The sequence below is a fragment of the Ylistrum balloti genome, unplaced genomic scaffold, assembly GCF_031769215.1.
Source record: "Ylistrum balloti isolate Yb309-2 unplaced genomic scaffold, AGI_CSIRO_Ybal_v1 Utg371150, whole genome shotgun sequence".
Classification (NCBI taxonomy): domain Eukaryota; kingdom Metazoa; phylum Mollusca; class Bivalvia; order Pectinida; family Pectinidae; genus Ylistrum; species Ylistrum balloti.
This window is the reverse complement of record NW_026782630.1, coordinates 2,500-29,182: the sequence shown is the minus strand read 5'-3', so window position 1 is coordinate 29,182 and position 26,683 is coordinate 2,500. Positions and strand designations below refer to the sequence as shown.

Genomic DNA, 26,683 nt, shown 5'->3' with positions numbered 1-26,683 from the left:
TAACGAGGTTTAACATCACCACAGTATAGGGTTCGGGGCTACAGGGAAATGATTTAACGAGGTTCAACATCACCATAGTATAGGGTTCGGGGCTACAGGGAATGGATTTAACGAGGTTTAACATCATCACAGTATAGGGTTCGGGGCTACAGGGAATTGATGTGTTATACTGTACCACATTAAAGGATCGTCATTATGACTTAAAGAGTGGAAGAGTGTGGTATATAATGCATTACAACAACGTCAGCATTTTAAGGTATAATCAGACGTTTCATTTGACGAATTATACTCATTATAACGATTCTTTTATTTTGAGATGATATCGATCTAAAATCCGGAACTATAAAATGACAAAATGTTGCTGTTATTTATACCAAGTCGCGCTCGCGCAGAATAGGATTCTTTCCTGTGAAAAATACTGTACATACAAACTTATAGCTGTGACACACCTGAACGATGACCTGGATAGTTCACTTCTTTAATTGTTAAAAACAATACTACCCAAATTGTTACCATGGCTGTCATGGTTCGGTGATTTTGAATAAACAATAGTGTACATAGAGTCTATGCAAGGATTAGGCTTTGAAATGCGCTTGTTTAGAATTAAAACCTGATGCAATTGTATGACACAAATACAAGCACTCTTTACCGAAAACAGAGTAATGAATACTAAACAGCCAATATAAGAGAAAAAACTCAATAACTTTCATTATTCACAGCCTAATAGAAATAAAACCATCTTTATTTTCAATTTTTTTGTGAAAACACATTTAACATTTATCCAATTTTGAAGTACATATAGATGTATTTGGGTAAATATTTACACCGAATTATATAATTGATATAGGTATTGATATGTAACACGTTGAATATAGAGATAATGTCACCCCAGTGTAGAATATGCTTATCTCGAACACCTGCATGTGGTTGACTTGTTGTAGATATTCTGATCTCACTCACTCCAGAGTAGAATTTGCTTATCTCGAACACCTGCATGTGGTTGACTTGTTGTCGATGTTCTGATCTCACTCACTCCAGAGTAGAATTTGCTTATCTCGAACACCTGCATGTGGTTGACTTGTTGTAGATATTTTGATCTCACTCAGTCCAGTGTAGAATATGCTTATTTCGAACACCTACATGTGGTTGACTCGTTGTCGATGTTCTGATCTCACTCAGTCCAGAGTAGAATATGCTTATCTCGAACACCTGCATGTGGTTGACTTGTTGTAGATATTTTGATCTCACTCACCCCAGAATAGAATATGCTTATCTCACACCTACATGTGGTTGACTTGTTGTAGATATGCTTATCTCCCAGAACACCTACATGTGGTTGACTTGTTGTAGATATTCTGATCTCACTCACCCCAGAGTAGAATATGCTTATCTCGAACACCTACATGTGGTTGACTTGTTGTAGATATTCTGATCTCACTCACCCCAGAGTAGAATATGCTTATCTCGAACACCTACATGTAGTTGACTTGTTGTAGATATTTTGATCTCACTCACCCCAGAGTAGAATATGCTTATCTCGAACACCTGCATGTGGTTGACTTGTTGTAGATATTCTGATCTCACTCACCCCAGAATAGAATATGCTTATCTCGAACACCTACATGTGGTTGACTTGTTGTAGATATTCTGATCTCACTCACCCCAGAGTAGAATATGCTTATCTCGAACACCTACATGTTGTTGACTTGTTGTAGATATTCTGATCTCACTCACCCCAGAGTAGAATATGCTTATCTCGAACACCTGCATGTGGTTGACTTGTTGTAGATATTTTGATCTCACTCAGTCCAGTGTAGAATATGCTTATTTCGAACACCTGCATGTGGTTGACTCGTTGTCGATGTTCTGATCTCACTCAGTCCAGAGTAGAATATGCTTATCTCGAACACCTGCATGTGGTTGACTTGTTGTAGATATTTTGATCTCACTCACCCCAGAATAGAATATGCTTATCTCGAACACCTACATGTGGTTGACTTGTTGTAGATATTCTGATCTCACTCACCCCAGAGTAGAATATGCTTATCTCGAACACCTACATGTTGTTGACTTGTTGTAGATATTCTGATCTCACTCACCCCAGAGTAGAATATGCTTATCTCGAACACCTGCATGTGGTTGACTTGTTGTAGATATTTTGATCTCACTCAGTCCAGTGTAGAATTTGCTTATTTCGAACACCTGCATGTGGTTGACTCGTTGTCGATGTTCTGATCTCACTCAGTCCAGAGTAGAATATGCTTATCTCGAACACCTGCATGTGGTTGACTCGTTGTCGATGTTCTGATCTCACTCACACCAGAGTAGAATATGCTTATCTCGAACACCTGCATGTGGTTGACACTTTTTCTTGTGTGGTGTTATTTCTGTATACATATTACAAAAGTAAAAATAGATACTTATCCCATCTTAAAGTTTCATAAAACATACATGTATCACACTTATGTAGAAGATGGAAGAAATGCATATCAATGTCATACATTGTACAATACATAGTCAATCATTTACTTTTAACACTGAATAATGATACCAGAAAGTCACATTATTTCTACTGAAGTATGATTCAAAGAAAACTATTTTTAAATTAGTTAATCAACATTAAATCTTATCATCAAAATATACAGGCTTATTTTAGTACTTAATTGGTCTAAACCAATTCGATTTTTCTTATCTCACATACGACATTGAAAAGAAGGCTGCATGACGCGTCATCCCACATATAATTAAAACTCGTTGTAATACTTCCACAGTTTTGTGAAAGGTAATTGTCGGGTTGACCAGAAGCAAAGTTTGAGTAAGCAGATAGACTTTCTCCATATTCGGTTCGCCAATCACCCTCCAGATCCAGGTCGTTTATTCCCAGCCAGATACGGTCAAGACCTGTATGTGATGAAATGTGTAAACACGACATAGACAACAGCAACAAATACTGACATGGCAACAGCAACAAATACTGACATGGCAACAGCAACAAATACTATGGCAACAGCAACAAATACTGACATGGCAACAGAATCATGAATGAAACTCAACCTCGATAAAAGTAGGACAAATTATGAACCAAAGAAAAATTTCATGCGGACTCCTGAAATATAAAGGCAAATAAGACCAGGTGTTCCATAAGAGTGATCATCTTCTCCTTTATCGATGACACCCGCCATGTAAATCTTGATCAATCCAGTTAAGTTCTTGATTAATCCAAGTCAGTACTGTCACGTTCTCAAACAAGGTAAGCAACAACGGAACTACCTGATGCACTAATTAGCACAAAACACATGCAAGGTTTCTTGCCATCCAGAAACGGAAAATTCACAATAGGGAAATTAAAATCATCACATTTATCACACAGGTTGGTAGAAAGCTGTCCTTATTTTGGTATAATTGCAGGAACATGCAACGTATACCGTAAAAAGAAATTGAAAAAAGAGAGAGAAAAAATCAAGACAATAATACTGATATAAAAAGCAGGCGGTTAGTTTGTTTTTCCTTTCCCCTATACCTCGACAACATGGCGTACATTCTGAAAACATTGATTTACAATGTCAAAATTACCATATTGATTTCGAAACGCAGACACAATTCAGCGTGTTTCAGCAATTAACATGTATCCTCTTTAGCCCAGCTTTATAACACAACACGAAGTAATGACTTAAAATGTTGGAACTACACCATGTATGAACATATAGAAGTATGAACAACACATTTTGGTAAGTATTTAAAAGAATGTTTTGTTGTTGTTGTTGTTGTTGTTGTTGTTGTTGATGTTGTTGTTGATGATGATGTTGTTGTTGTTGTTGTTGTTTTTGATGTTGTTGTTGTTGTTGTTGTTGTTGTTGTTGTTGTTGTTGTTGTTGTTGTTGTTGTGTATGGATGTGAATTAAATGTGGCACTTTACCTTTTCGGCAATATATGTAACATCTAGATAAAATTTAGAGATGTGAGGAAGCATTGGATTTATATAGAGTATAACTACTGGCATGACTGTTTATTGTAATCCTGCTTGCCATTAGTAAATATCAACAAATATAACCACTGGAGTTGGTACTCTACATCTGGAGACTTTACGACGCAATTATAGATATTTGAGTTCGTATTTATAGAAAAATCAGAAAGCGAATAACATAATACATCCTAGTGTTACAATGAAAAGGATATGGATCCACAGCTGTAGTTAAAACATTCTTCAGATGTCTACACTTGTTAAGTAAATATTGGTGTTATCTGTGCTTTAGATATAACTACAGAAACGGACGGAAGAAAAATGAAAGAGATACAAATATCATATAAAACACGTTGTTGTCTTGGTAACGGTAGTATCTCATCCCTGGAACATTAACGATCATATAGAATTTTTTTTTTACTTCATCTATAACATAGAAACATGCACTATTCGAAATACATTGTATTTAACGTATCCAGTCTTGGTCTTCAAATGGTCTACTGCATTCTGTTTCTATTACTATAGTGTCGCCCCTTAATTAGAAAAAGAAGAAAGTTAAACAAGAGTTTTCAATATTCATTAGGATATAACTGGTTCAGATACACAAATATATACTCTCATTTCACAGTATAGAAAGATTACCTCTGACTGCCATGTACTGTTGAATAGCCGACTGTTCAATACTGCTGTCAATGCTAGGAAGACTGGCACCTTCGGAGGCACATTCTATTTTGCCCTTCGTCCAAGTGGCTAGAGAGAGCAGCTTCCAACATGTGTCCGTAAATGCGCTACATTCGTATCCATTGATAATTTCGCTGACAACTAAAACATATTTTAACACGACGTTTTATTCTCGTCTATTCCAGGTTTTAATCAGTGATATTGACATTACTTTGTATTTTTAATCTGGACCTCCTAATGGTAAATATGGAAATATGATTCAAGGCCCTATAGAAGTCGGAAAGTATTGTGATACAAACTCCAATTAAATGTTTTTTTTTTTTTTTTTTTTGGGGGGGGGGGGGGGGGGGGATATCTGAAGAAAATCTTCCTCAATTTACAAGATTCGTGTCTATACATACTCTCCCTATGAAATTTGCCACAGTCGTTTTATGCGTCAACCCCCATTCTTCCCAAACCCATCCCATCAAGGCCTTTGGTAACAAATATAGATAACATGACATAAGTATTTGTTTTCAATCATATATCGATGATTACAGGGATCATAACTGTTATGTATTGCAAGTCTAGGGGATTAACAAATGTTCTGGGTTTTATTAATGTCACATAAATACAAAGACCGATGTTTAACATACCTTCATATTGAATGGTATTAGGTTTCCAAGAACAGTCGGAGATACTCTGAGAGAGCCTGTAGTTGAGGTGACAGATCTTGTTAACTGTCTCGTAGACAATGGACATACAACTGGCCATTTTACACTGCATCCCGCACTCACTTACGGAATTTACTACCCCTACAGTTGTTAACGGAGTGCTAGGAAACCAGTCTTCAAGTGCTTCATTCTTTACTAGAATCACTTGTCCAGATGAGAACAATACTGAAAAAAAAAACATAATTAGCAACATCAGGCAATTCTGATATCATGAACAAGTTTTTGTTTCCACATAAATGAAATAAAATACCAGCTTGCCAATAGTAACATGAAACTCGAATTCAAGGAAACCAGGCGAAAATATTGAGAGAAAGATTTATATGGTGACTCATGTAAAAAGTACAAGGAGAATAGAACCTGGTGTTAAGGAAGAGTATGCGTCTTCTGCTTTGTCGTTGACATATGACATGTAAATCTTAGTCAATCAGAGTGAGTAATGTCATGTTCCCAAATGAGAGTAAGGAATACAACAACGGACTACCACTTTCCCATAATGACCTTATCTTGAAATCTGTCCAACGCTTTCTTCTATGCGTCACAATATAAGCGAGTTAGAAACATGTTTCAATGTCAAGAAAGATATAACGTACATTTTGCGATTCATGTAATAAATTAACACGGGCAGGCAATTTATGTACACGTATAATTAAAATAGTAAAAAGCTGGCTCATACTTTTAAAAAGTTTTGAATAATAAAGTCACATTATGTATATTTTTCTCTAATATCTGTACACAATTTAAATTTGCCTTAGGTCTCCGTTGATACCGGCTCACATATGGAGTTGAGTTCACTGTTCAACCTTGCCCTGTGAGTCAGGTTGTGGGTTTTATGTCATGACAAAGACATACGAGAGAGGGTTTTTTGTTATTTTTTAGAAAGTCCACGTCTTTCCTAGTTCATTATATAGTGGTTTAACGATTGATTTGCCCGTTGATAGTATAAATATGAATTTCATTGCAATCTGAACTTGTCTTCCAATGTGACGTGTATACATTATCTCAGATTTATACCTATATATATCAATGTTTATGATTATAAGATTTTGTTAACCTGTTAAATTATGTTCACAAATTCTTATTTTCTTGTTGTTTTGTAACTATGTAATATGTAAAAGATTTTCTTACCTTTGAATGATATGAGGATATATGTCCAACCTATAAACATATTGAAAACAGACAAAAGCTGATGAATCAAAAAAATTATACGAGTCTTTGCAATAACTTCTGCCTACTGGTGAGCAGGGTTTCGGAGGTGTGACGTGTATTATTCTTATACGGTCTCCATATGTGAATAAAAATCGAACCGATCGATAATAAATCTCAACAAACTGGATATTGTAGAGGAGTGGCACTGTACGGTATGCGTTGTCAAGTTACAAAGGTGAAAGTGTTTGTAAATAAACCACAAAAGAAAATCATTATCATTTTTTATAAATTGTATGTTTACTTAGTAATCGGTCTATTGGAAACATAAGCAACACAGATCCATCTAAATGGGGTTAAGTAGTTGTGCTGTAAATGACGATGCTCGCTGTTGTTTCCATTTCCATACGATCTGTGAATCAATTCTCAAGTTTAAACATTCAAACGTGTTATGAAGGGGAATGTTACATGATACGGATGACATCAAAGAGCAAAATCTACGTCAAGGAACAGATTCAAATCAACAGATGGACATTTACCATCCAAGTGGATGCCGAACCATAGCTAGGAATTAAGAAAAGAAATATATTCAATAAACACCACTTGAAAATATTTTAGCAGATCTCTATGAGAATAAATCACAGGGTCTGACCATGTGAATTTGTTAAGCAATGTGGGAAAATATTAGTAAATTACCATCAGTCATCTTTAACAAATCCCTTTTCGAAGGTAAATCAGCACTTCAAGTGAAACAAGTCAAATCACTTCTATCTTCAACAAAGAAAACCTGATGAGGATCAAATTCTAACGTTAAGAAATAGTCTGGTCAGCACCTGTAAATTTCCGACAGAGTTTCAGTCACTCATAGTCTTCAAAGAATAAATACAGATCGTGTGTAAATGTGATACATCAAATGTTACTTGCATGCTTTCATGTAGCTCAACAGCGACTCGTGAAGAAACTTCAAGATATATCGCCCAACGTCAATTAAGAATGTTTGTAGAAAACGTCTGGAATATGGAGAATCTTCGGATGTATACCGAGTCAATGGGATGCCATAACAGACTGTATTAAGACATCTTTTAATAGTAAACTGATTTGCAAGAAATAACCGATTTGCCTTCTCACCTCTCCCCCTGACGACATTATATTATTTAAGGGAATATAGAGTATCCTGGATATTGAGACATCAGAGGTGACTTCTCAGATTTCATCTAAGCAAATGCTAAGTACTTTCAATTTAATCTAAAATCAAGTCTAATAGAGCTTTTTATGCCTCGGTATGATTAATGCAAATGATCTAGTTTTTGGTTGACAAAATATTCGCGAATTTTGTGGTAAGATCTTCTAACAGACTTATGGCATAATTATGGGAACCAACTACGCTCCTGTGTTGGCTGACTTGTTTTTGTTTTCATACGAGGCTGAATTTATTGAAGAGCTCATCTAAACAGGTCGCAAAGACCTTGCAAAGCCGTCTATTTTCACCTTTATGCATATTGATGTTGTTTTGTCATTTAGACAACAAAAAAATTATTGACAACTTCCATCGTAGATATCGACCAGAAATGGAAATCGAAGATACGACAGACTCTTCTACATCAGCTACTTCTCTCGAGCTTTTCTTCCATTGAAAGCAACATGGACTGATTTCCATCAAGTTGTATGATAAACGTGAGGATTTCAATTTCCCTATGGTGAATTTTCCATTTCTGGATAGCAGCATCTCCAAGCTATTTACATGTCACAATAGCTTCGAAATTTAAGGTCCTGTTCCCATTATCAGGACTTTCGAGCGAGAAATCGTCAACTGGATGACAAACTCATAAAACAGGGGTTTAAAAGATGCAGATTGACATTTCTTTATGGTCGCCGTAGTGATCACATTAAGAAATATTTTATTTTTTGTGCGACATGAAACTAGACGTATTTGATGTTCATTAATTTGCCAGTTGGTTCCGTCGTCATTATATAAATTGATCTCATTTGAGCCCGTGAAATTACTAACTTGGATTGACAAAGGTTTACATGGTGTCGTTGATGAAGCAGAAAACACTTACTCTTCCGGAACACCTGGTCTAATTTTCCTTGTACATTTTTTCAGGAGCCACCGCGGTAATCTTTCTTTTGTCAACATTTTGCCTTAGTTTTATAGAATTTGAGTTTGCGTTATGATTATGTTGCCTTGTTGGTATTTTCGTGTGGTTTTCTTTCTACATGTTCGTCAGCCTGATATTTTTAAAGTCTGGGTTATGGATGTGCTGATTATGTACTCGATCACGCGTTGTTGGTTAGTTCCCTGTTTTTTCATAAAAATATGTACCACGTCCATCCTGTAACATAACAGCTTTCCACTAATCTGTATGATAAACTTGATGATTTCATTATTATTATTTTTGCCGTGAGTTTTCCATTTTTAGATCGCAACATTCCTATTTCCGTAACCTATATTGTTAACATGTTACAAGCGTTTCGACTTTCAAGAGCCTGTTCCCATTATCACGATTTTCGTGGAAGAAGTAGTCAACTGACAAACACATAATACGGAGTTTCAAAAGATTATATTTTAGGCCGTCATAGCGAAAAATGTTCTATGCGATATGAAGCAGGATGTGTTTCATATTCGTAAGTTTTCCTGTTGGTTCCATTGATGAGAACCCAGCTCTCATTTGAAAACGTGAAATTTATTACTTGGATTGGCCAAGGTTTACATTGCGGGTGTCGTCTATTTTTTCTCCGTGCAAATCTTTCCATTGTTCATATGTTGCCCTAGATTTATTGAATTTGAGTTTGCATTATGATTATGCTGCCGTGTTAGTGTTTTCTTGTGGTTTTCTGTCTACATGTATCTATACGTTCATCAGCCTGATACAGTCTGGGTTATGGATGTGCTGTTTATGTGCTCGATCACGGGCTTTTGGTTAGTTCCCTGTTCACCGATGTAAAATTCTCTGCAACCTGGACACTTGCTTACATGTTGGTCATTTTGTGTGGTTTACCTTTTCGGAACACCTGATCTATATTCTCCTTGTACTTTCTCAGAAGTACCCGTGTAAATCTTTCTTTTGTTCATATGTTGCCCCAGTTTCATCGAATTCGAGTTTAGTTAAAGGTTCCATTGAATTGGTGCTACTTATCCTTCTTTTAATGACATATGTGTATTTACCAGTAGATCAAGAGGGCGATATTTAGAGCTGTTTTGACAATGGTATATTTATCCTAGTATTAGATTTTAATAGAATAAAAATATCACAATATTCAAACACTCTTGTTATGATACTGCGATATGTGCTTTCCCTTTCATCATACAATCCATGCGATATTTTGAGTATACTCTAGAGCGTTTTTCATTGGCTGCATCAGTCAGAAATCGATTATAACTTCTTGATATGAATAATGACATTACGTTATCAACTGCAAATAACGTACAGTTGGACCTTAAAATCTGTTAAATAATTTTTTTGATTAAATGTGTTGAAAATATCTTAAAAGTTTCTCAAAAAAAAATAGATACATCCAAGACTCAAGACTCGATTCATGAAGTCTAATATGAAATGGAAACTCCTTTAATATTCTATTTTATCATTTTCTTATAACGACATTTTATATATTACATGTAGTTATAGTTTGATGAATTCATATACACATGTAAAAGATATAATATGAATGCAAACTGTTTAGTATAATCAGGATATGATCACTATCGTTATCTATATGATTTTGTGTTTATTAATCAGTATAAAGAAATAACAACATACAAAATGCAGGATGGCGGCCTCCAGTAGTTTTGTTTTCTGATCATTTTCACAATAAAAAAGTTTCCAATAGGGACCAAGGGCCCCATACATATGTTTTTGTGGAAGATTTATGTTATTTTTATTGATAGTGACAATTAGTCTATAGTCAAAATATGAGATTGCCGCCTGTAAGTCATTTTGTTTCTGAACAGTCTCAAAATCGAACGGACACAACTTTATAACAAGAGAATGCTTTTGAAATTGATGAGAAACTCAATAATTGTTTCTCAAAAATTGTTGAAGTATGGACCACGGACACAAGGTTATTTCAAAAGCCAACAATATGATAACGTTGTGTTAAAAGTAACCAAACCGGTAAAGAATTAAATAAAGATCAGTCAATGGTAGATTCCAAGGTCCCTCAGAGGAATCGTGTTTAACTCACTTGTGTGATCTTGTACAATCCTCTGAGGGAGGTCATAATTAAAATCAATTGTCCTTATCTAAACAGTCTGTTATCTCAGTAGCAGTGAAGTAAATTATTGTTATTTGCTAGCTTAAGAAGTTAAAGTAGTGTCATACCGCTTTCTGGAACATCTTTTTTGTCAACTTCAAACATAACAAGGTTGATTTAAATGAGCAACGTTCTTGGTGTTCCTTTTTATTATTAGTGTCTAGATACTCATTGATATCAAGAAATTGTATACACCGCGGCATCCGCAAATCTGTTATACAAGCTGGCAGAAAATGGTTCGCATTAAATTTGTCAAACGGTATTTTGAAATATATTTCAGAAAGTATCGGACTCCGGCATTATTTCGTAGTTTCGTCCGCTTTTTCTTTTGTACCAATCAACCAAAACGTCTGCATTGGTCCCTTTCCCTGAAAGAAAATCGTTTTTATAATAAGTTATAAATAAAAGTTCATAATATATAAATATCTATTTCAAATTTAAATACTTTCGCTAATAAAAAAAGAACAACAGATGTATTATACATACAATACATATCCAGGCAAACTCATTCAACTGACTCGACTATATTTATAGCCATGTACACTATATATATATTATATTCACATTATATCAATATATATATATATCAATATACATGTGTGTGTGTGTGTGTGTGTGTGTGTGTGTGTGAGGGTGAGGTTGTGTGTGAGGGTGTGTGTGTGTGTGTGTGTGTGTGAGGGTTCCTGTTATATACCTGTATTGGCTTATCAGCATTGTTCATTAGTATTCAAATAGTTGTATACCTCCATAAATATATATTCAATTCCAGTACCATCAGAATAGATGTTATATGAATGCTTTGTATTTTGAAACGACAGAAAAATTTTAAAGTTACAGGAGATTTATGGGAAGGAGCTAATTCTATCTTTATGCATTGCGTTTTGTTACATTCGTCGGTTAGGGACAATCAAAAGCATTCTTCACAAAGGAATTCTTCTTATAAGAAACTATTTATCAACTGCAATTATGTCATTTTATAAACTTCGATTTTTCCTTATTCCTGCACACTTAACAATAAGTTAAGCAGACAGTATTATATAGTGGAAATCTAATTCTGCATCATTTATCTGAAAAATGAAACTATAAAAAACAATTGAATTTTGAAAAATGATTTGCCGGTGCAATGTGACTCTGCTTTTAATTTATAATACATACATTTTCCGAATTGAAGAACACCAGTGATAATACCATATTTATAGATAATTCTGAAGTAATGTGTATTTTGAAGTTATAACGTTATAAAATGGAAAAACATACCTTAATTTCGACCTCTCCTCTTTCTTCTATTTGATATTGGTTGAAAATGTCGAGAATCTTTTTGGTTTCACAGGATATCTGAATGCGAAGTGCTACAATAAAACAAGATCACAACTTTGAGATGTGCATTGAATTTGGTAAATCTATTTATATCTATTCATACAATTTACATATAACCTTTTTAACGAACGGGTAGTAAATAATCACACAAATAAATGTATCAACGTCTTAAAATGGGTCTTGAAAATGTTTGTAAATTTAGAAAATACTTGTCTTGTCGTTAGCACTATACTTTCTATAATTTGTACCTTTCATGTCATGCCTACCTTCCGAAGTCGATTCCATCCGTGACGCTGTGTTCACCGTATCTCCGAATAAGCAGTATCGAGGCATGGTCAGGCCAACTACTCCAGCTACCACTGACCCTTTAAATAAAGTGCACTTATGAACTGAAACTTATACACATCTACGTTACCTTCTAGCTGCACATGTACATAGTGCATGAATTAGAAAAATGTAATGCATTCATTCATCTATACATCCATCTGTAAACACACACACACACCCTCACACACGCAATCACACACACACACACCCTTACACACACTTACACACACACACAAACACACACACACACACACATACATCATACATACATAAACACACAAACACACACATCATATATACATACACACACACACACAACACACACAACACACACACACAAACACACACACACACATACACACACACACACACACACACACACACACACACACACACACACACACACACACACACACACACACACACACACACACACACACACACACACACACGCACACACTCACACACACACACACACACACACACACACACATACATACATACATACATACATACATGACTTTTTATCGTCAGTTACCTGAGTGAAGGCCTATCCTGATCATCAGGCTAGTATCTGGGAGATGTTTAATACAGAATGACTTGACAGTGTGTCGGATCTCCAATGCCATTTTTGCAATATTGGTTGCATGAAGGTTTCCGTTCCGTGTAGGTAAACCAGACACTACCATATACGCGTCTCCTATCGTTTCGACCTATGGTAATATATGTTTATAGTCATTCACATAAAAGTAATAACAATTGGTATCTAAAAAATAATTTGTAAGAACGCAGCTCTCGGGCGCCACAACCCTTCAATGACTGGGGAATGGTAGATTGATTAGAGTTGCCTATCTTCCCATATGTGTTCGCAACGAACAGTATTCACAGGAGAAGTTGTCTCGTTCAGCAATCTTTTGATAGTTCCTAATGTTTATGATGATCACTGCCAGTGCAGTCATCAAAACGTCACATATTAATATCATAATGGCTTCGCCATAACAACTTATATTCCAAATATAATATCCAACCTGAGGAAAATGTTTCACAATTACTAAATGTTAAGTTGCAGATGGCTCATTGCGTGTTTTGAAATAGCGGATTTAGAAGATCTAAGATAACATCAAAGATACATTATAAAGCAACGTCTACATGTATTTTCTTTCTATTGTGTAATATAACGTAATGTTGAGTAATGTGATGTAAGTAACGTGTAACTTGGTAAAAAATTATTATTGGGGCTGTAAACCACCTTAATTTGTAAATACACTAAAATATTGATATAGTTGTATCAATCTACTGCTATATCCATTATATATCACTTCGATCAGTCCCAGGATATAGATGTGAGAGGATATTTCATATTTTTACCACAAAGTAGAATCTTTCAAAACACTATAATGAATGTACATAAAAAATAACTATACAAACCTTGTAGACATCCAGTTTACCAATTACCTTGTCAAATTGTGTATACAGCTCGTTCAATAATGTAATGACCTGAAACGATCTTAAAAGATTCAGTAGGTGCCAAGGATTATTTAAAACCTTCTTTTTGTTACAGTAGATTCAAAAGTATTTAAAAGTCATCAATTTATCATAACTTCGTGAATAGTATGCATTAGCAAATGATATTCAAGGTAAACTCATGAAAGGACTAAACAAACGACAAAGCTTGTTTTATAGCAATACAAAAGGTATAGTGTTGTATACACCACACCAGAAACGCCACACTCTCATCTTCTACTGGTTGTGTTATACGATCTTCTATTCTATTGACATAACCACCCCGAAGAAAATATTCAAAACACAAGAGGTAGCTAAAATATCTAAAACATCAGTGACACAATAGGCAATAAAATGTCCACTATGTTTCCATGTTATCATTTGCCTGTTGTTTTACATAACAATTGCACCATTAATGATTGTACTTATTAAACGCTTAAGTCCTTAACTGAACCAAAACAATCTTAAAAACACCAAGGGCAGAAGACAAACAAAAGCCGAAAAATAGGAAACATGCAAACATTTTCTTTAAAAAAGCTTTCAGGATTCCTTTCTTAAACAAGCCTATTCATCTTTAGTCTTGATTATCTACAAAAAAGTACCTTAAGGTAGCTGTAATTAGTCATCTGAATGAGTGTAATATGGGTTTAAACATATGCATGTAATCCTGGGACACAACACATTTTATTGGGATAAGAAAAGGATTTATTTCAAAACAAAACCTTTTTAAGCAATATGAAGTCTGTTGTTTACCAAATCTGTAGCTGATATCTAAATATAAAAACAATCAATTTTCAAAAAGTCACGATAGATGTGCAACCTGGAACATTTCTCATATACGTTCGAGACCAAGTCCATTATCATATCATATTATGTTGACAGTGTAGTAACAAAAAATTACAAACCTTCAATGATATATCTTATATAAGTCTAATAGAATTTAATTTTCAAAATTGAAAATGAGATTTTTAGGAAAAAAATGTCTGGTTTTCGTTTTTATTATTATTATTATTTTTTTTTTTTTTCTTTATTTTTTGAAGACGCGTTAGGATCTGTATGAGGAATTTTTTATACCTGCATCGGGGAACTTTGTGCTGCTATGTTTGTGAAGCCTACAATATCACTGAAGTAGATGGTCACACAGTCATATGATTCTGGTAGTACGTTATGTCCAGCTTCTAACTGATCTGCCACAGACCTTTATAGGACGAAATTAACGCTTATGACACATATCAATATTTTTATCGTACAAGGAAGTATTTGATAGTGATTAAGCAAAAAAGGATTTATGTAAAAAGTATATCCTCACAGTCCATTAAACGCAATCATTTAAACAAGTTTAGTAACACCAGTAACAAGAACTAAAATTGAATCATATTTCAGTGGTATCTCGAAAAGCTAAATTGACATAATAAATATGAAGTTTATTATGCAATAGAGTAAAAGTGTGGTTTCTTTCGCTGTATACTTACGCTGGTAAAAGTCTGTGTAGTAGTTCTACTGCCTTTTTCTTCTCCTCGAGGTAGGCGTCAGTTCGTTCTTGTACAAGCGTCTCTAGATTATCGGCATATTGTTCCATACGCTTCAGTAGGTTATCCATAATGTTACTAGAATTTGACCTTTCAAATAAAATAGCATGCGAGTGTGGGTACAAAATTTGTACAAATAACAAATGTCAGTCTTGTTCCTCTCATAAGTCGGTTCAAAAAAATTCATGCATTCATACAATTCATACACACACATGAAATCAAATAACGAAAGGGATTTAGAAATATATGATGAAAGTATTTCCTCGAGTAGTTATAGATTTGGTGTTGAAAAGCATGATACAGTTGAAAATAGAAATAATTTTGTAGTCAAGCAAATTTGTATGATACTGCAATAACATAAAGGTCTTTCATGTAAATAGGTTACAATGAATATATTTGATCTCATTCTTCTTGCAAATAATTCAAACATTGAATATAGTGACATCAATGTGAATGTTTACACTAATTCTGACCTTCCACAAGATGGCTAACATGAATATATCATAGACCACCAGAAACAAACGCACTCAAAATATGCGCTTACCACTCTTACATACATTGTGGATATGAATTCCTGAAAAGGACAGTAAGAGTAAGTGTACTGTCTTAGTGTTTTGGGCCATAAATTCAATAAGCACCAATCAAAATGTATCTTATTTCATCATTGCAAACTTACGAATTGATCTTTTTGAAATCACAAGCAATGGTATCAAAGGTCGGTCTTTGGTTTGCAACTTCGTCCCAACATATCTGAATGAGATGTTGCAGTTCTCTACAACAATCGGTCACGGACATGTTAGGGCGAAATGGGATCGAGGAAACTTCAGTCACACGTCGTATGATATCTGTTACGTAAAAAAAATGTTCTACGATGACGTCATTTTCCAAGCTTAAATGTCAAGCCAAAGTTAAGGGAAATCACAATATATTCCTCAGAAAATGAAATGTATCAAAGTATGTACATTACAGACTGAATCAGAATACAACTTTGACGTAAGAGGTTATAAAAAGAAATAATACAAGTTAAAATTACATATTTTGAGGTATTATAAATCTCAAAGAAAACATAAATGAAAAATTGTGTTAACATGTATAGGCAACTTAACATAGGTTTCACTATTAAGACATGGTAGTAATCGTAGTTGCTTCCCTTAGATAATGTCTGCTTATTGAAATAGTCTTACCATCTGCGTTCAAGTTCATGTCGGCATAAGGTGTGTTTCTCGTGGCAATTTCCTGTAGTATAATACCAAAACCGTATATATCACCCTTCTGGTATACATGTGCGCTCAGACTATTCAACTTGGATACATCTTCTCTTAGAATTTCTGGAGCAGTCCACAACAACTCTTTGAAGATGAAATAAGAGACTTCTGGTCAATGGTTATTTAATTATCACCCCTGATATATATTGTATTCAGTATTATTACCTAAGTACATGCGACATTCTTTCGTGAACGTTTCATTTTTATATCTTAACGACCATTGTCCAACGATTCCCGGCGACAATGCATTTTCATTATCATTATCATTATCATTATCATTATCATTTTCATTATCATTTTCATTATCATTATCATTTTCATTATCATTATCATTATCATTATCATTATCATTATCATTTTCATTATCATTATCATTATCATTATCATTTTCATTATCATTTTCATTATCATTATCATTATCATTATCATTATCATTTTCATTATCATTTTCATTAACATTATCATTATCATTTTCATTATCATTATCATTATCATTATCATTAACTGATAATTTTCATAGATAAAGTCGAATTGTTTTATTTCTAATCCCCTCTCTTTCAATTTTATTTTTTTTAATTTGGGACAATTTGAAAACCCAAACGATTATATTCTCTACATGTCGTTCGTTTTAACGATTCATAAACTTGATTTGGTGACATCCATGATTATACTGAAATCGCAGTAAATTCAATTTGGCTGTCGTCACTTTTCATACATATCGAGTTAATAATCTGACATTTCAGTTTGTTAAGAAATAAAATGTACTAAACAATCACAAAGTCTTTCGTCCGTTCTAAACATGTTTACTTAAAATACTAAGGCAGTGTGAGTCTGATTTACTTGATCACATTAATGCTATAAACCAATGGAAGACGGCATACTAATTATTTGACTGAACTCCGTGTAGATACGTATTCAATATTTTGTACAGATTCACACTTCTTTTTGTTTGAATATATACATCGTATATATTGAGTGAGTTTTTAAAGCAATGTCCTGTTGTTCTTTGCGTACGGTTGTATTTAACATCTATCTCTTAGTATTTTATTTCACATTGTAGCTGCAAATGACAGTACATTCACGTGACTGGATTTATTCATTTAAGATATACTTAATTATCTAACTACAAATGGTGGAGCATTTACATCATTAAAGTCAGCCATTTATAATACATTTAATCTTTTTGAAAACATACTGTTGTAGTTGATTTCCTTATTCTTCAGGACAAATTGCCGTTCTGTTGAATACACACTTGGGATACCGAAGTCAGTCAGTTTTAACATGAATCGACTATCTATCACACAGTTTGTACTGCTTAATCGTCCGTGATACTTCAGGGGGCTGTTCTGAACGTACTGCATACCCTGTAAATTAGAATTTCACAATAATGTAATGGCGACCTATCGCCATATTGATCGTCCAAGTAACAAATTGAACGCTTTGTTTCATATAAAGCTCATTTTAAAAAATGAAAAGATGTATCGTAATTATAAAAAAATAAGATAGAAAATGGACAATTATAACACTATAAAGAAATATCACTGCTTTCATACAAACACAAGTTTACACTTCATCCTTTTACATATAATGGAGTCCAAGATGATGCCAAAATATACTGATATCATATTATATATTATATAATAGTAATATTACTAAAACATACTGACAATGATTCCAGATTGTAAGAGACAGGGTATTACCGTAATTACAAATAATCTATTCCTATTATTGGACACTATATGACCATTGTCCTGAAGACCTGCTAAGTCTACAATGGTCATTCCATGACTTTATAATAACAAATATGAAAGATTCTGACATGCCAACAGAATCCTTATTCAAACTCAAACTCAATGAAACTACAACAAATATGAACAAAAAGAAGGTTGACATGGAGACTCCTGAAAACGTACAAAGAGAATCAGACTTGTGTACATCGACATCACCCGTCTGTAACATAGATAAATAAATGATATCAGCTTATCACAGAAAAAACCAGATATAACGGTAAAATTGAGACCTGATTGGTCACATATCCTAAAGGTTGTTATTTCGAACACGTTGTTATGTATTTTAGTAAGGGGCCGATAACTGCATTCTCATTTGGTCTTGTATGAGTTAATGGTGTTGACTATCGTAGTACAGTAAAATTACAGACCGCCTTCCTGCTTTTACCTTTATTATATCCCAGATAAGAGAATATCGAAAGGTCCAGTCGAGATTGATATCGTCATATTCTATAATGTCCTGCAAAACAAAATACATCCATTTAGAACTTTTCACTGGTGGTATGTTGTTTAGATGTTAACTGGTACGTTTAATTGGCGAATCTTTCAAAACTTGATAGCCGATATTGTAATTACACATAAAATACTACTGGATACAGTGTTAGTTTATTCTTTCTAATATTTTTTGTGATTGCCGTGTCCGCACAGGTACATTCTAATATCGATGTACGTGTCTCAAAAGTGAAAATGTCTGAAATGGAAAAGCGAAAATCAGAGTAGTATTGGAATTTGAAATCAGAAAATATGCAGACAAATTCAACACCCAACCCAAAGTGTCTGTATGTTTGTGGTTTCTACATTACCATGTCTTGACATCTCATTTGATAATATAACGTCTCTTAGTAAAGCATGCTTGTAATACATTTAAATAATTTAGATATGTATGTGTCTCAGATATATCACTCAAACTAAATAGAATCATTAATACATTATATTATCAGGAGGAATAACCTATTAGATATCGACAGATAATTCGGGTTTTAAGTATCATTCTCATGTTGTTTTTTTTAGTTTACCGTCTATTGCACCTCTGTAGTGTATAACGGTCATCTTTGAATAAATTCTCCGATTTATCAGTTGACTTAATTCCTTAAACGACATTTATTGAATACTCACGTAGACAGCAATCCAAACATTTGTTTTTAGCTTTAAGTCGATTCCGGCAGCATCAGATTAATTTTTCCATCTCGACATGGATACATTATGTACCATACAACAGTTGGTTTACCTGCAGACTGCCTCTAGAGCAGTATTCCATTAGTATTGCACAGTTGTCTGGCTCTAAACACGCTCCTACAAATCGTGCTAGGTTCTGGTGCTGCATGCTGTATAACTAGAGAGGGTGAGAGGAACGTTAGACTTTAACAAAGAAACATCACCTTACAATATAATCACGATGTAAATGACATGGTATCATAACATGCATGCACCGGTGAAATCAAGTGGGCTGGTAAACTGTTTGAATATACCCGATATGAAGCAATGGTTTGGTTTTCGTAATTAGAAAATTTTGCAACAATACGAAAATATAATGGATATTGTTTAATAAGACATTCATATACACGTGTATGTGTGTTATCGGAGAAATCTGGCCTACACGTTAAGAAGAAAATCAAAAAGGTGTTGTTGAAAATATCTGTAGTATATTTTGTTATTTCCCCGAAGCTTTAAATAACCATATCTGTTAAGGTTATGCATATCTTATTGAATTTTATATAGGTAAAAGTATAACAATATTTCTTGTCTTAACTATCACATTGTGATCCTCCGATGTTTATAATGAATCAGTACACAGTAATTGGTTCATTCTGTCGTCTAAATCATATTAAGCTGTAGTCATATTCATTCTTCTAGTTTTCGGAGTACACATATCAAAAGACATTTTCCATCTCGAAAGCCGTCAAAGTTAGGAACAAACGAATGCTGACTGAGCTTCACAGCCATATAAGAATATAAATTGAACTTTGAGGTATTTAATGATCTCAGGGGCAAAAAATAAAATGCTATATACAGTGTATATATACTAGCGAAAACAAGAAAACGCAAGTTGGGTTTTTGTTAAATAACGTTTAGACACATGGACGAAATTTACTTGAATTTAACACTGAGCCACCTCATACATTGTGAAAATGTTCTTCACTTATCCAGTTTACAATGACCCCGCTCAACGCTGCATACTTTCAGTAGAATTTTCAGGAAACTTACATACTATATGTGGTGGTAAATCATTACAAATCGAACATTCAAACAGCACAGGTCAGCTAAACATTAGTCTTTATCGAAAAGACTGAAGAGCGAAATGCCGCGATTGAGTGAAGACGATAGGGATAGGGCCATTGCTCCGATAATGCAGACATTCGCAAAGTCATATAGTCCAGAAATATGGTGTAAATGAGACAACAATATCCTGTTTAATTGGGCGTCGCAGAACCACAGTGAGATTTGGTAACCGCCCCCAGGAGATGACGTCCGCGCGTTACGTCGCGACGTCAAGATGTAGACATACGTCTCTCGTACCTCCGTAACAGATTTCAGACGGCGACGGAGCCACAAGCCAAATTGTCGGCTCTCACTGTCGGCCAGTGTGTCGAAGAACACTTAGGAATCGGTTGCGGGAGTTTCATTTAAAGCCAAGACGTCCCTATGTTGGCCCGCCATTTACGTTGAGGCAACACCAACGTCGAATACAGTGGTACTGTACACATGTACCTAATCGGTGTCGTTTGGCTCACTGGAGACACGTGATGTTCACTGGCGAGTCTCGTGTCACGCATTACAGGTCAGATGGACGACAACGTTTCATGGAGAACGATTTTCTTACACGTAACGGAAAGCGACAGATTCAGGGGAGGGACTACTATGGTATATGCAGGGATATCTCAAAGCGTTAAAACACCTCCCATGGTTATCCATGGCAATCTTACATCAGTAACATATCGGGATCAGGTCTTGATACAGCACGTCAAACCTCTTATCCATCAACGTAACATTACATTGTAGCAGGATAAAGCGAGGCCACACTGTTGCTAGGGTTTATCCTGACTTTCTGCCTCGGAACAACGTCCTCGTTCTTCTTGATTGGTCACCTAACAGTCCCCAGTCGAGCATTTGTGGAACGAGCTGGACAGGAGGGTCAGTAATCACTTCAACGTCCTATATAATCTCGCTTAACTCGCGCAGGCCCTTTTTCATGCATGTTATAATATCCTTCCAAGGATAATAAACACCTTGATGGGATCAATGTTAAGGAGAGTAAGAGCAGCGACTGAAACCCGGGTGGGCACACACGCTTCTGGTTTGGGTCAGGAAACGTCTGTTTTAACGCAATTCACACAAACGCCGTCTGTGACAGGTCAATAAAACACCAAAATGTATTCAGTAATGATAAAATAACCCCAACAATGGACTGATCATCAATGAATCATGTAAAATAATAATTATCGACAATAAGTGTCTTTTTTCTAGTGTGTATATCACTCGCATGTTGTTTCATAGTATCAGTCGCTACACCTTGACTTACAGATTCGCCGTGCTTATGAAGCAATGGACAACAGTGATGACGTTGATGGAAAGCATCTCTTTTCATTTTCATTCTAACATTAATATTAAAAGAGTAACAAAACGAAAGACGAGAGCTGATCGCACGTTAGATACCTATTAAGATATAATGAGTCTCCAATAAAGATTTTATCTGGCTGAACTTTTTCTCTTCATTGCAAAGGTTCATTAGATCACAAACTGGATATCTTTAGACAATTTCTCGCTCCAATGATGACTTGTTTTCAAGGTAAACACATCAGTTGTTGTGTGTGAAATGTTTTACTTACTTTGTGAAATTCTATTAATGTCTTTCTATTGAGCTCCACTGTCGGTATGGAAAGTTTCCTGATAGCAACAATGTTTCCCTTGCAGTGTCCGACCGAGGTAAACAACTGCTGATGGGTGACGTCCGTCCCCTGTGCGAAATAATGACACAATTCAAATATGTCCAATATATCCTTATTATTAGTCTTATCACCTCAAATAAATAACTGTTTTCGCGAGATAAGTGTTTTGTTCAGCTTATCGACAGCTTACCGCGGAGGCCAGCGACAGTCTGGACTTAGACAAGATCGATCCCTTCTTGTCCGTCTTTGATAAAACCACCTCCGACCAGGTTATCAACCAAGGGGTTTTCCCACTTTCTATTTTAGACTGTACTTTCCTGTAACAAAGTATAGCATTGCATAGCTAATTATTAGAAATTGGATGAGAAAATATGATAGGTTTCAGAAGAATACAAGAACTATCTACATATTTTCGAGTTAGATGATAATCTTGTTCTAGATGAACCTCGACAAATAGGAAGAAAGAAAACAATGGAAACTTAAAAAAAAAAAAAAAAAAAGGTTCATAGTTAATGTAGACAATAAATGATATCTTTATCAGATTGACTTATGTCAAAAGACAACAATCAAAATCAATGATAGGCCAAAACCCGATACCTGTAGATAAAAATTGACGCAGCCATTCCCACCAAAAGTACACTGGATAATGAAAGACTCAACGGAAGAACCAACTTGGAATCGTCGTTCTCATCTTAAAGAAAATATCAACAACTATTATATTGATTTTTACATAAATCAGTGTCAAACCTTTGTTGATATTTACTATATGATTATTAATATAAAATATCGTTTAAATTCCCGTCAATACAACAAACCCTTGGTACATAATTCTAGCCATTTTATCAGAAAAAATATTTATATTGTATATGAGCATTTATCCATTGTTTGAAAACACCGGTAATAAATTGTTGATATCAAATATTCTATCAGTAACAATAAGTATTGTTTGCGTATTGACCATTTGTTTGTTAAGATTGTTCCACAGGTGTTATCTTGTGTCCACACTCTGTGTTACTAATAACCCAGTCCTACACTCTGTGTTACTAACAACTCAGTCGTACACTCTGTGTTACTAACAACCCAGTCCCACACTCTAAGTTACTAACAACCCAGTCCTACACTCTGTGTTACTATCAACCCAGTCCTACACTCTGTGTTACTATCAACCCAGTCCTACACTCTAAGTTACTATCAACCCAGTCCTACACTCTAAGTTACTATCAACCCAGTCGTACACTCCAAGTTACTAACAACCCAGTCGTACACTCCAAGTTACTAACAACCCAGTCGTACACTCCAAGTTACTATCAACCCAGTCCTACACTCTAAGTTACTATCAACCCAGTCCTACACTCCAAGTTACTAACAACCCAGTCGTACACTCCAAGTTACTAACAACCCAGTCCTACACTCCAAGTTACCAACAACCCAGTCCTACACTCTGTGTTACTAACAACCCAGTCCTACACTCCAAGTTACTAATAACCCAGCCCTACACTCTGTGTCAGTCCTACACTCTGTGTTACTAATAACCCAGTCTTACACTCTAAGTTACTAACAACCCAGTCCTACACTCCAAGTTACTAACAACCCAGTCGTACACTCCAAGTTACTAACAACCCAGTCCTACACTCCAAGTTACCAACAACCCAGTCCTACACTCTGTGTTACTAACAACCCAGTCCTACACTCCAAGTTACTAATAACCCAGCCCTACACTCTGTGTTACTAACAACCCAGTCCTACACTCTGTGTTACTAATAACCCAGTCTTACACTCTAAGTTACTAACAACCCAGTCCTACACTCCAAGTTACTAACAACCCAGTCCTACACTCTGTGTTACTAACAACCCAGTCCTACACTCCAAGTTACTAACAACCCAGTCCTACACTCTGTGTTACTAACAACCCAGTCCTACACTCTGTGTTACTAATAACCCAGTCCTACACTCTGTGTCACTAACAACCCAGTCGTACACTCTGTGTTACTAATAACCCCGTCCTTCAAATTTAATATTTGACCTCTGCACCAGATAAGATCTCAATTAGAATGTAGAATGATTGCATGAAAGACATTTTTACCAATGATACAAAGTTCATTTTCATATCCACAAGCAGGCATGTCCACTGGCAGTCCGTTTGGCCACATGATTTCTATTCCAACAATAGCCTTGTATTCCTGAGTGGAACCCTGGAACACTCCAACGATCTGTGAAGAAGGATACAGCATCGATTCATATGATGACGATATTAGGAAACAAAACTGAAGATAACATCAAATGGTTACATCTTTTAATTCATTCGGACACTTATTTTGCCAATGCAGAACATTCTTTTATGAAAAATACAAATCATGAACACTTAAAAAAGGCAGAATATAAAGTGCTGCTGCTGAAGATGATGATGATAATGATGATGATGATGATGATGATGATGATGATGATGATGATGATGATGATGATGATGATGATGATGATTAAATTTTTAAAAAAAAGATTAAAAAAAGAAAGTATTCACATTGAAAGTTTTTGAAACAGGATCCGCCATGTGTAAAAAGTCAAAGTCAGCAATTCTGTCACCAAATTCATCAATAGCAACGGTCCCAGAGATACCTAAAATAAGAGATTTACATGTCATGGAAAGGTCGACTTTACATCTAGGTGGTAGCCTATAGGGAACGGAGCCGAGGAAAGGTCGACTTTACATCAAGGTGGTAGTCTATAGGGAACGGAGCCGAGGAAAGGTCGACTTTACATCTAGGTGGTAGTCTATAGGGAACGGAGCCGAGGAAAGGTCGACTTTACATCTAGGTGGTGGCCTATAGGGAACGGAGCCGAGGAAAGGTCGACTTTACATCTAGGTGGTGGCCTATAGGGAACGGAGCCGAGAAAAGGTCGACTTTACATCTAGGGGGTAGTATATAGGGAACGGAGCCGAGGAAAGGTCGACTTTACATCTAGGTGGTGGGCTATAGGGAACGGAGCCGAGAAAAGGTCGACTTTACATCTAGGTGGTAGCCTATAGGGAACGGAGCCGAGGAAAGGTCGACTTTACATCTAGGTGGTAGTCTAAAGGGAAAGGAGCCGAGGAAAGGTCGACTTTACATCTAGGTGGTAGTCTATAGGGAACGGAGCCGAGGAAAGGTCGACTTTACATCTTGGTGGTAGTCTAAAGGGAAAGGAGCCGAGGAAAGGTCGACTTTACATCTAGGTGGTAGTCTATAGGGAACGGAGCCGATGAAAGGTCGACTTCACATCTAGATGGTAGTCTATAGGGAGCGGAGCCGAGGAAAGGTCGACTTTACATCTAGGTGGTAGTCTAAAGGGAAAGTAGCCGAGGAAAGGTCGACTTTACATCTAGGTGGTAGTCTATAGGGAACGGAGCCGATGAAAGGTCGACTTCACATCTAGATGGTAGTCTATAGGGAACGGAGCCGAGGAAAGGTCGACTTTACATCTAGGTGGTAGTCTAAAGGGAAAGTAGCCGAGGAAAGGTCGACTTTACATCTAGGTGGTAGTCTATAGGGAACGGAGCCGATGAAAGGTCGACTTCACATCTAGATGGTAGTCTATAGGGAACGGAGCCGAGGAAAGGTCGACTTTACATCTAGGTGGTAGTCTAAAGGGAAAGTAGCCGAGGAAAGGTCGACTTTACATCTAGGTGGTAGTCTATAGGGAACGGAGCCGATGAAAGGTCGACTTCACATCTAGATGGTAGTCTATAGGGAGCGGAGCCGAGGAAAGGTCGACTTTACATCTAGGTGGTGGCCTATAGGGAACGGAGCCGAGGAAAGGTCGACTTTACATCTAGGTGGTGGCCTATAGGGAACGGAGCCGAGGAAAGGTCGACTTTACATCTAGGTGGTAGTCTATAGGGAGCGGAGCCGAGGAAAGGTCGACTTTACATCTAGGTGGTGGCCTATAGGGAACGGAGCCGAGGAAAGGTCGACTTTACATCTAGGTGGTGGCCTATAGGGAACGGAGCCGAGGAAAGGTCGACTTTACATCTAGGTGGTGGCCTATAGGGAACGGAGCCGAGGAAAGGTCGACTTTACATCTAGGTGGTGGCCTATAGGGAACGGAGCCGAGGAAAGGTCGACTTTACATCTAGGTGGTAGTCTATAGGAAACGGAGCCGAGGAAAGGTCGACTTTACATCTAGGTGGTGGCCTATAGGGAACGGAGCCGAGGAAAGGTCGACTTTACATCTAGGTGGTAGTCTATAGGGAACGGAGCCGAGGAAAGGTCGACTTTACATCTAGGTGGTGGCCTATAGGGAACGGAGCCGAGGAAAGGTCGACTTTACATCTAGGTGGTGGC

The 26,683-nt window shown here is 36.0% G+C and overlaps 2 protein-coding genes across 2 annotated transcripts; both read right to left on the bottom strand.

Annotated features, from left to right (window-relative positions):
- Window positions 1-2,654: 2,654 nt before the first annotated feature.
- LOC132561135 (C-type mannose receptor 2-like) lies at window positions 2,655-7,204 on the bottom strand. The gene is made up of 4 exons (XM_060225865.1): window positions 7,195-7,204; window positions 5,278-5,520; window positions 4,604-4,783; window positions 2,655-2,901 (listed from the first exon to the last, which is right to left on the bottom strand). Exons 1-4 carry the CDS (start codon window positions 7,202-7,204, stop codon window positions 2,669-2,671), a joined length of 666 nt encoding a protein of 221 aa, XP_060081848.1. The 3' UTR covers window positions 2,655-2,668.
- A 3,844-nt stretch (window positions 7,205-11,048) lies between these two features.
- LOC132561148 (atrial natriuretic peptide receptor 1-like) lies at window positions 11,049-24,977 on the bottom strand (the record flags this gene model as incomplete). Its single annotated transcript, XM_060225875.1, has 17 exons — window positions 11,049-11,117; window positions 12,007-12,098; window positions 12,333-12,431; window positions 12,932-13,106; window positions 13,822-13,890; window positions 14,971-15,094; window positions 15,369-15,515; window positions 16,102-16,270; window positions 16,610-16,774; window positions 17,886-18,054; window positions 18,866-18,937; window positions 19,706-19,810; window positions 22,305-22,433; window positions 22,555-22,681; window positions 22,962-23,055; window positions 24,448-24,574; window positions 24,883-24,977. Coding segments are annotated over 17 exons (2,027 nt in total), but the record flags the coding sequence as incomplete, so codon positions are not given.
- Between the last annotated feature and the right edge of the window lie 1,706 nt (window positions 24,978-26,683).

Bases quoted from the DNA above. Each gene is read 5' to 3' on its own strand.
- LOC132561135 (XM_060225865.1), bottom strand. The intron at 4,784-5,277 runs GTATGTTAAACA...AATATGTTTTAG, and splicing joins TAATACCATTCAATATGAAG to TTGTCAGCGAAATTATCAAT. The intron at 2,902-4,603 runs GTAATCTTTCTA...CATCACATACAG, and splicing joins ACAGTACATGGCAGTCAGAG to GTCTTGACCGTATCTGGCTG.